General features: G+C 35.1%; 3 protein-coding genes across 8 annotated transcripts in view; all 3 read right to left on the reverse strand.

Annotated features, from left to right (window-relative positions):
- Positions 1–11,644, reverse strand: part of LOC127877325 (uncharacterized) — a 218,465-nt gene that overhangs the window by 43,970 nt on the left and 162,851 nt on the right. The gene's annotated exons all lie outside the window — the stretch shown is intronic.
- LOC127877326 (uncharacterized) overlaps positions 1–11,644 on the reverse strand; it is a 218,236-nt gene that overhangs the window by 43,970 nt on the left and 162,622 nt on the right. The gene's annotated exons all lie outside the window — the stretch shown is intronic.
- LOC127877328 (STAGA complex 65 subunit gamma-like) overlaps positions 1–11,644 on the reverse strand; it is a 231,612-nt gene that overhangs the window by 14,474 nt on the left and 205,494 nt on the right. For 2 of the 4 annotated variants that reach the window (XM_052423058.1, XM_052423057.1), the window contains exons 1-3: positions 5,129–5,181; positions 1,674–1,826; positions 1,224–1,335 (exon numbers count right to left, since the gene is read on the reverse strand). In XM_052423058.1, the coding sequence (XP_052279018.1) occupies positions 1,224–1,335; positions 1,674–1,826; positions 5,129–5,166 (303 nt within the window). In that variant the 5' untranslated portion in view covers positions 5,167–5,181. Of the gene's footprint in view, positions 1–1,223; positions 1,336–1,673; positions 1,827–5,128; positions 5,182–11,477; positions 11,550–11,644 lie in introns of those variants that run through there. The other 2 variants (XM_052423059.1, XM_052423061.1) reach the window with 2 other exon arrangements.

Consider the following 11,644-nt stretch of genomic DNA (forward strand, 5'->3'; position numbering starts at 1 on the left):
ATCTTTCTCAAAGACACCGAGTACTGTGGTTATAAGCCCAGGAAACAGACTCAAGAGTGTTCTATAAGCCTTAGGCTTTCGATGCAATTGAGATATAACAAGGGACAAAATTGTCACAAAACCAGGTTTTCATTGTGAAAAAAAAATCTGATAAAAGGAGAAAACTCAAACTGAACTTTTGAAATGAACAAACAAAATTAACCCCCTTTGTAAGTTTGTTTTTAAAAAATATATATTTTTAGTCGTGGCGACATTGGAGATATTGACGTGATTCTTTCGTGCGACACACCGTCCCATGATGGTGAACAAATGTGCCAAATGATTTTAAAATCTCACAATGAATGACATAGTTATGGCCAGGACAAGCTCATTTATGGCCATTTTTGACCTTTGAACTCAAAGTGTGACCTTGACCTTGGAGATATAGACGTAATTATTTCGCGCGACACACCGTCCAATGATGGTGAACAAATGTGCCAAATGATTTTAAAATCTGACAATGAACGACATAGTTATGGCCCGGACAAGCTTGTTCCGTCCGCCCGCCAGCCCGCCAGCCAGCCAGCCAGCCCGCCCGCATTCGCCAATCTAATAACCAGTTTTTTCCTTTGGAAAACCTGGTTAAAAACCTGGTTAAAAACCTGGTTAATAATAAGGTTTAAGCTAAAACAATAAACAAATTAAAATTGTTACAAATGTTAAAAAGTTAATATCCAGTTGCATGTACTTTTTAAAGGGAAATAACCTATTTACAGTGTTCCTTGGAAAGCTGGTTTACCAGTATTTAGTGCGCATACTGATGCCAGCTTACTTGAATAAAAGGTAGGGGGAAAATGGCTGAAGATATAATTTCATGACCAATCACCTAACATGTTATATGGACCGGCCAGGATTCAAACCCACGATCATCAGTTTTCCAGTCCAGCGCTCTACCAACTGAGCCTGGCCAGCTGCATGTAGAGACATTTGCAACCTTTAAATCCCTCCATGTCTCTCATTTGACAGCACATAATCGTGCATGTTTACCCCTTTGCATGCTGGGAAATTTGTTGTCTGCTAAAATGTTGTTTGCTGAATTTCTAAAATTATTATTTTTCAAAAAATACTATCAGCATAGCAAACAGTTTGGATCCTGATGAGATGCCACGTTCTGTGGCGTCTCATCTGGATCCAAACTGTTTGCAAAGGCCTTCAAAATTCGGTTCCAGCACTGAAAGAGTTACCTCCTGCTGTGAGCTCTGTATGTTGTTAATGAGCTGCCTCAGTATGCGGGCATGCTGCAGGAGCTGTATGGTGTGCACCACCCGGGGATCCATACCAAACTGAGTCTGGGCTCTGAATGGCAATATAGGTTTGCATCAGAAAGTTGGTCAGTGGTATGACCAATTCGTTTAAAGTTTATCAATTGATAGAAAGCTGTAAATTTACATCTGTGAAAGGTTTTAGTACATAAAGTTACAATTGAATTAAACTTCACTTATACATGAAATCTTTTTTTATTTTCTGCTATTAAGTTGTCTGAGTAGTCACAGCTAAAAAGAAAGACACTAAACAAGTGAAAATAACATGCTGATAGAATTATTATATTCTGAATTTGAACAAACAGATATGCCCAAATGATCCAAGACAGTCTATAATGGCAAACAAAACTCTTAAACTTAACAGCCACTAACTCATTAGAAGGAGGGTAGTGTCTCTTGGATGGCTGATGTAGGCGTGGTCCTTCAAGCTCTAGAGGCCTCATGGACGTAACTGTGTCCAGGGCTGTCAGGCCACAGTCACCATCAGGAGCTGGGTACTCCCCCCAATGAGATGTCATCCTGCACCTTAATATATTACAATACAATCAATCTTTGTTTTAAATTAACCGCTCTTGTTTTGAATGTTATAATTTGTTATAATTTTATAAAACACTAATTTGCTCATAGATTTATAAATGTTATATTTATTTGCCTCTTGAGTATCCGTACTGCATCTTTTGGGAAAAAACAAGTGCATAAAACAGTGAAATATGGAACATTCACATCATGAAATCTTCAGATTGGCAATTATGGGTCTTTTTAAATGCTGGGTACTGAATTGCGAAACCCACCTACCAGTCAATATTCTTTAATATGTCTATTTTTTAAATATTCAGTGCTCATTTTATTTGTTTACTCTTTCTTTCCTTTTGGGACTTTTTTGGACAGCAATTGGAAATTTTGTATTTTTTCCTAAATTTGGACAGTTTGCAGTCTTTATTACTGATTACAAATGCTACTTATATATTACCGTTTCTTAAATGAAAAGGTCTTTTTTTGCCATTTTCATCTGTTAGTGCAATTAATACATACTTTTATTGTGTATACATACTGGAAATGTCATCTGCTTTTTTTTCTTTTGGAACTGTCTTAATTTTTTTGCTATTTTCAAATTTGTTTTTTCCAACTCAGAATTTAAAGCAAGTGAAATTATACTTGAAATTTACTTTTATTATTTAAATAACTTTATATGTGAAGCTTATGTACCTTTCTTCATGAGTTCATCTCTGGTTGCATTATATTATTGTACTACAGTATATACTATATGTCATACTTTATATGTACATATATGCAGTTTTTACAAAGGAAGTTCTTGGCCTTTGTGAGTAATACACCATTAAGGGAATTAACTCAAACACTAAATTTACTTTCAATAAAATGATTTAAATTACAAAATATACATAAAATTACACAAGTTCATTGTTTACCAAAGTGTTCAGTTACGGTTTTCCGCAAGATGCTATCTGCCCAATGTTCAAACTGTATGCCTTATATATTAGTCTTTTTGTTGACATGTGGTTACTTGTTTTTAATCTGTTATAAACAGTTTCAATAAACTTTGAAAGGTATTATGAACACATCAAAACATTGATACAACCAAAGGATGATTAATTGATATTAATCCTACAAACTGTGAATTGATAGATTATAATCATCTTTCATTTTCATTATTTCATTAAAAAAAAAAGCAATGCTTTTTAGTTTTCTTTCATCAGAAATTTGCATAAGATTGCAACAATTTTGGACATTTTATTCACCATTGTACCATGAAAAGATATACATTTGCTTTTCTTGGTTAAATTTTGGACATTTAACAAACACATGAAACTTATCTTTAATACATTATTATTAAAATAGACTGAACAATACCTGTATGTACACAATTTATGTTCTCTTGAAATTCCTAAATGTCAACCAGTTTCAATGGCTAATTTATGACTTGAACAACGGAACCTAGCAACTGAATTTTGAACATGAAATTGTATATCGATAAACAAATATTTTTCTAGGTTTAACATAGATAGTTTATGTAGGTATCATAAATTATCTTGATGAATTTCCTAGAGTTTCAAGCCAGTTCTGTGTTTCACAATCAATCAATCTTTGTTAAAATGACATTAAGAATACTTTCAAATATCCTATATCTTGACTTATTCAAACAAAACCCAAATCCATGACGGTACAAAATATTTTTACACGTCACCCAATTAGTTCTTCCGAATTTGTCATGTCGCTTTAACATATTACAATTTATAGGATATTGATTTTCTGTCACACTAATAAATTTACACCAATAGTTAACACATTTCACATGATGTTCTATACAAAAACGTAATCTACCATATTCTCCGAGTACAATGCTATCATTTACATATTTATTTACACCAAGCAAATCTTTCCAATACTCGAATTGTACTTTTTCAAGAATGTCTGAGAATTCTATTCCATATATCTCGAAGCCATATGTAAATATAGGTTTCACCATTGAAACGAACAATTATAAATATTACATACATGAAAAATATCCTAAGAATCTTTGGTATGATCAAATAGCAAAAATAGATTTTTGGGCCCGACTGCAAATTTTTCTTTCGCTTTCCACCATGATGGTTTAGGCGTAAAAAGAAGACCAATATATTTATATACAGATGTGACATTTACAGGATTATTTGAATAGACCCAATGTTCGTATGATCTTAGCAGACCTCTGTTTCTTAAAATACAATAATTTCCGTCTTTTGTTGATTAATTGTCATACCAGTATGTTCACAAAATTCCGATACCAAGTTCAATTGTGATTGTAGCTTGACCGCAGTATCAGCGCAGCTCACTACCTCATCAGCAAAAAGAATGCAAATAATGTCTGAAATGTCTTCAGTGATAAAAACACCCCAAGACCTTTAGATTTTAGAAAGGTAGACAACTCATTTATGTACAAATTAAAAATTATTGTGCTGGTTTGGTCCCTTTGCCTAGTGTCGATGTTGCAATTTAAGTATTGCATAATGTTATTATCATTTATATACAATTATTTATTTATTATTGCCACTACATTGTAATAATAGCACGAGATCAATTAACAAACAATACCCCAAAAGGCCATATAGATAATCTTTTTCATTTATTTCAAACCATCCAGACAAATTTGACATAATGAAATTTTTTTAGTAATGAAGTCGTGTTCTATGACTTCATAACAAATTGTACAAAAAGTTTCTGGACTGTAGATTTGTCTTATCAGCATGTCCATCTGTCAATCTGGTCCCCTTATGACTCCCATCGGGTTTTATATATTTTGTTTGAATCAATAAAACCATGAATTTGTATTAATTATGTTGACTATCATGTTGACTGTCCATTTAAAATTAAAAATGAACGAAAATATTATCATTTTTACATTTACCGGAGATTGAGTTAACTCCCAACATTGCTCAATATCAGTCAACCGCTTTCTCATCTATCTATCCCTTGTGATTGGTTGCTATGTTATATTGGTAAAGGCTAGAGCATGTGCTACATTTTAGTTTTTTTGCAAACTAAAAAACAACTTAGTCTGACATTACACAGAACACAATTTTATTTTTAAAGAGTTACTCTTTTTTAAATTTCATGTTCTTTTTTTAAGTTGCTATTAAAAGAAAAAACATTATAAAAGAAACAAGTTTTTAATTACAACATATGCAATTCATTTTATAACAGTAAAACATTTTTTTCCAATTAAACCAACAATTAACTATTTTAGTCCACGTTTTTTTCAATTATGTGGGTTAAAGTTCCTAATCTGATTCACATTTTGGACAAAGGAATGAAGTATCCAACCCAACGACCTGAACTGAAGTGCAGAATGCCAGATGCACCCAGCCATCGCACATGTCACACTGTGCCCAGTTCACAATCTTTGCATAAGGTTGATGGCCTAGTGTAGGCGGAGTGATTTGATCGCATACACAGCATGGTACATCATCATCTACTTCTTCCTCTGAGTCAGTAGGATCCCGAGATTCATTTCCCATGGGATCTATAACACTGAATGATGCCCTCTGACTTTCAGGAATTAATGTATGATTGTCCTTTGAGGTGTCATGGCTTGTATAAAGCTTTGTCGATTTTCTTTCCTCTTGTTCATTGTTTGAGTGGAAGACGTCATCGGTGATTTCCTTTTCACTAGATGAAGAATCCTCAATTGTTCCGTCTAGTTTTACCTGGCATGTACATTTACACGTTGGACATGCTTTGGAGGGAGAGGAAAGATCATGCGATGGTTTTATTTGCCGTTCATTTACTGTCTTTCCTACTTTCTGTCCACCTTTTAAACCTTTCACTTTTCCATCAGGTTCTTTTTCGAATGAAAATAATTTGTGGATTGGTACCACATCCTTTGAATAGGGGAATATGCCAGTCTTTCGAAATGCAGACTGAATGTCAATGGGTGTCATTGCCTTGAGGTATGCACTGCTTGCTAATTTACATAGGTCATACCTTGTGATTTGCTGACACATGTGCAGTGTCAAAAATGAGGCACATTCTGTCTTAAAGTACGTTTGAAATGGTCCCAAAACACCTACATCCAATGGCTGGAGAAGATGGGAGGTGTGAGCAGGCAGGATAAGTAGAACTATGTTTTGCTTCTTGGCCCATTCTATGGTATCGATGGACAAGTGTCCGTCATATATCAGCAATACATGTTGATTTTTATTGGTGTTCATGCTGCCGACGTATTTAAGAAAGTGATTTTGGAGGTATTCTTTCAATATTTCTGCATTAACACAGCCGGAGTCGGACATTGCACAATGTGCTCCTGCTGATGCACTGTTCATCAATGCTGGATCGATTTGTTCTCCCTTGAATACATAGAATGGTGGAAGTACATTTCCTATTGCATTTGCACATCCAATAAATGATGTTGTGGTAGAATGTGGTGATGTGACTGTCTGTTCAGGGGTGATGTCGGTTTCAACCATGTTAAATATTAAATGTGGCTGATCTAGCAGATTGTACTTCTTCAAGGTATCAATTAGATTTTTGAAGTAGTGATCAACAGCTTCTGGCATTGCTGACTTGGCACTTGAAGATTCCAGCCTCCTAGCTGACAGAGAAGGGACTTTGTTTTCCCATCTGCGAAGAAATCCGTAAATCCAGTTGTTGCTCATGGGCTTGTTGTTGTGCCTTCTGCCATATGAAAAGACGAGGTCACCTGCTAGTGACTTCAGCATCTTATTGGTGAGCCTGTAACCCAGCTGCATCATATTGATCATGTAATCAACAAGAACCTTCTCCTCATCAACACTCAAAACAGGGGTACCACCAACTTCTGCACTGTCGTGGTTCACGTGGCCAGAAACTCTATCTCTGAGAGTTTGATGGGGAACACCAAACATTCTGGCTGCTGTTTTTACTTTCATGCCTTTCTCATGGACAGCCTTATATGCCAGGTCCATTGACTCTTTTTTATAATTCCGCCTTCTTTTACACCTTTGGGGTTTCTCCTGAAAGGAAAAGATCAAGTTTGCATTTTTGTAGTCACTCACCATGCTCACTGGTATCTGGTTGTTTCGCCCTAAAACCTGTTCACCCTAGGTCACCCCAAGTCGTATCGCACTGGGTTGTTTCGCCCTTACAAGTGGGTTGTTTCGCCCCTATTTTATTGTAATATACTATTATGGTTTTGTAAATGTTATTTTGATCTGAATTGTATTTGTTTAACATATATGTGAAACTAAGACACACATTTGATTGTTGTGCAATTATCCGTTTGATTGTAATAATAATAATTACTAATTGCAATAAATTAACGGAAACATTATGTTAAAAACTAAGTATCAAGATTACTTAGTTTGGCATAGGTATGATTAGTTGATTTTTCAATTAAAATAATTTCGGGACCAATTACAATTATCCAACAAACTTAGATCGTAAGACGTTTGATCAGAGTATTGCCTAATTAATAGCATAGAAACATTAAAAGAAGGTACTATAAAGGAGTTATATTGTTTTTATCAACTTAAAGCTAGTATGCATCTTTTGATCTCAAAATATTTGCCGAAAGTGTACATAATAAGCAACATGGCTATGGTATCGTCATTCATGAATTCATATATCGACACGTACTTATGGCAGACGAATTGTGTATTTCTTGTTAGCAGATTGCCACACCTCGCCAACACGCCATCACTTGTGATTTATGTGACAGATGGCAAAATCAGAGATGTGGTACAGGCAGGCTGTGTTTAAAGCGGACTCTAAATCGTCACCGAGCCAAGAATAGGCCACCAGATCCAACCGATTTAGACTTTGAGGTTTGTAGTGCAATAAAAGCCGATTAATAAACATACCAATTAACTTTAATTAAATAATTAATTAAAGTACAAGGTATATAACACCTTTCACACCTCTTACACACAGATATATCTATAAACCCGTGAAATATATCAACCACAAGTGTGAAAGAGATGTTAATTGTGACAACCGTATATTCAGATACGGGTTACCAGTAATTAAAAATGATATCATCTCTATGATTTATACTTATAAACTAAGCATCATTTTATAACAAAAGTTAAGTATTGTTATGAATGAGTTATTTACCCTAATTTTTATATCAACGTAAAATAAAGACGTTTTAATATTCAGACAGCTCATCCGGTTGTATTGGAAAGTATTTCCCTTAACTTTATTAATAATGATAATTTATTCAGTTTTACTGTTAATTCTTTCACAGCCTACTGGAAGTATGATTACATTTTAGTTGTTGTGTGCACATTATATGGTAAACATTGCAGAAAACAATACAGGAGATTGCCAGTTAACGAGTTATGTGCTTCTTATTATCTTCTTATCCTAAACATCGTTGTTATTTTAAATGTTCAAAAGGAAGTATGAATTCAGCTTGTGACAAGCTAAAGATAAATCCTTTTGAATCGCTGTATATATCGTCCAGTCACCTGTTTCAGTCGGTCACCTATTTCGGTCGATGGTAGATTTATTGCACGTGCGCTCTATCCAAGTGACGAATGACGTCATCGTTTTGTGTACATAGCAAATGTCAACATCGACGGCTACTCGCAGTGTTTATAAAAAAATGAGGACATAACCAGTACAGGTTTAATCTGAATAGATTACCATCAACATTTTGATCATTTTTACTATTACTTTTTTTTCCTCATTATACAAAATATCATCATCATACAGAAACTTCGTTTTTGATAGGTTCGAGTATGCCGCCGCCTGCTACAGTCACTACTATTTTAATGTAACTGTTTTAGGACAACCCTCGCCAAAATATTTAGGTCTGGAGTCAATCGATCGAAACAGGTGACGCAGTACACAACTTTCCACGTATGTTTTGTTTTTTTTCCTTGTAGAATCTTGGTGTTATGGAAAAAAAGGGGAAGCACTTGAATGATCTCAATAAATGAATTGATGGACTGCAGGGCCCTCAATCCATTTTAGGGGAAGCGGGTCGCTACCCATAGCAGGGGGAATTTTCGCGGCGTTTCCCTTTTTGGGGGATTTTTTACTTACTATCTAATTATTACATTTGTACAGGCCCGTACCCAGGCCATGGGCCCAGGGGCCCGGGCCCCCCCAGCTGGCTGTCGAACTATGATTTTTTTAATAATCGGCCCACTGCAATTTGTTCTCTCGTGCAAGGGCCCACAGTACACTTTCCCTCAAAACAAAAGAGCAGCTATGTTTTATTGTCCCTGATAAACAAGGGGATTAACGCTCGCCAATCGAGATAAGCCTCTAGGCAATGTTTTCTTATCGCCGTGTACACACATCCCCGATCATTCCCCCATTTTGATCATGAATGATTCATCTATCGATGGTTTATGTAACATGTATTTTGATAAGTGCAGCGAATGGAAGCAACTGCTACAGGAGGTCGTAGACTATGGTCTGATAATTGCCGACTCAAGTTTTTTTCCGTCTTTGAGAAGGCCCTATACGTATTTTTCCCTTCTTAAAGTTTAATTGTGTTTTTTTTAAACCTTTTATTGGGAATTTTTAAGTCCCAATATATACTTTTTGCATTGAGAATAGGGCCCTGAATTTGATCCGGAACAAAAACACTGACAAAGGTATTAAAACTGAGTATTTATAATTTTTGAAAGGAAATCACTGAAAAAGACTACGAGGAGATAGTTAACATGTTTGTTTAAAAGAAAAACAGATTCATAAATTTGCCGAGCAACAGATAAGAATTTGGCAGAATTCAGTATTTAAAATAATTGAGTACCGAGAATTGAGTAATATCAACCTATTAATGGCTCATTGGTAAAAAAAAATGTCAATTGTAACAACAAATCGATCTCATTATATAAGTTAACCTGATCCAGTGTAGAAAAATATTGTATAAATAAATTATCTCTTTCCTTGAATTTGTTTGAAAACAGTAAAATATGTTAAATTGATTATTTAAGACTTTCATTATTTCCCCCCAAAATTAGGCATTTCGCGCAATGTTTTTCCTCAAAACTGGCAAGGTCTTTCCAAAAAAAATCAGATTACAAAAAACTGTGACGTTATTGATTTGTGAGAAAAAATGGTGGAAGAAATACGAGAGTTGATGTGGATAATCGTCAGTTTAAACCTGTAAGTTTCGGAAATCTAAAGCTTTTAATATTGTTGTGAATTCACACCAATGTTTAAAGCTTAAGACTTCAAAATACGTTTGTTATCAGCATTAAAATTCACCTTGCAACGTGCCAAATTAAAAAAAGTATATATATAGGGAGGGGGGACCCCTCCAAAACCCTCCTCGGTTGGGCCCCCCAGTAAAAAAATCCTGGGTACGGCCCTGTTGTACATGTTTGCACTATATTCATTGCTTATTTCATTAATTTAGTATGTTTGACCAGATTAAATTAAAATAGAATTGAGATATAATAATCATGAGACATCCATCTATTTTTTTTTATATTTTTTTTTTTAGGGGGAATTTTTCCCCCCAAAAGAGGAAAAAAGTATACTTTTCAGGGCGGGGAATGCGGCCGAATTTGGGCCGTGGATTTGACAGATTGAGGGCCCTGGACTGTAAATACGTCTTGCTGTGCATATTGTTTATTTTGCCGACTTAATTGTATTAAATCTAAAATATTATTGATTATTTGTTACATCGACCGAAACAGATGACTCGAGGATAAAAACTAGGGCGAAACCACAGGTATTTGAAAAACTCTTCTAATATATATAAGGGCCAAAAAAAGGTTAAAGAACCTGTAGGCGAAACAAGTATGAATTAAGGTGAAACGACAAAGGGCAAACAGGTAATAGGGCGAAATGACAAACGGGCTAACAGGTATTAGGGTGAAACCACCCGGAATCATGCTCACTCACTCTTGTGTTCAATTTTAACCTAATTCAGTTTAGAAAATGGTAAATGAGAACACAGGCAGCAGTATCATAAATTCACCCCCCCCCCCCTCCCCGGTGTAAATATACACCTATTGTGTATGGTTTGACTTTTAAACAACGAATATTGACAAAAATACACAGTTTGAAAAAATAACCCTTGTATTGTTATTATATATACACAAGGTATGAAACGCACTATATGCCTATTGCTGAAAGATTGTGGAACACTGGACGTGACCTTTTTCATCGAAAACACACATGTTCTCATGCAGTTGCCGACAAAATCCAACTGGATTCGTTAAGACAGTAAAAGCAACGTGATTACACAACTAACCGATCTCATGCGCGGCTAATAACTTTAATATTCAATTAAATTTGGGGGGGGGGATAGGGTCCGGGGGGGGGGGGGGGGGGGGAAATTTATGATACTGCTGCCTGTGAATGAGAATTGAAAACATTTCCGGCTGATAAGTCATACAGACTTAAGTGTGAATTATTGATAAATATATTATGTTGAAATACGACTAAGTGTGATATACCTGCTTTTTTCGCATGATTTCACTTTTCAACACACAAACAAAATGTCGGTTCACAAAAACACGTGCGGTTACGATGTTTAAGCACGAGCTAAATTCTTATTGGTTTACAATATTGAATACGTCACGGAACGATGAGAAGGGCCGGAGCGATGAGAATGTGTTAATGGTTAATACCAATATTTTTGAAAGAAACAAAACTCTTGCTTTCATATTATTTGTTTTTTATGCTATTAATTATAAATTTTCAATACAAAAATGCGTAAATATGGTGCGTCTTTACTTAGATAAATGTTCAGCAGCGATCGTTAAATTATTGTTGTTGTTGTTGTTCTAAAATGAAAGTGGCAGGTGCGCGTTATTACTATTTAAATAAATAATATTAATAAATTAAAGAAAACAAACACCTTACCTTGTTCACCTTATTGTTTCTCAATTTAAATGTGTTTT

Source organism: Dreissena polymorpha, chromosome 4, assembly GCF_020536995.1.
Source record: "Dreissena polymorpha isolate Duluth1 chromosome 4, UMN_Dpol_1.0, whole genome shotgun sequence".
NCBI lineage: Eukaryota > Metazoa > Mollusca > Bivalvia > Myida > Dreissenidae > Dreissena > Dreissena polymorpha.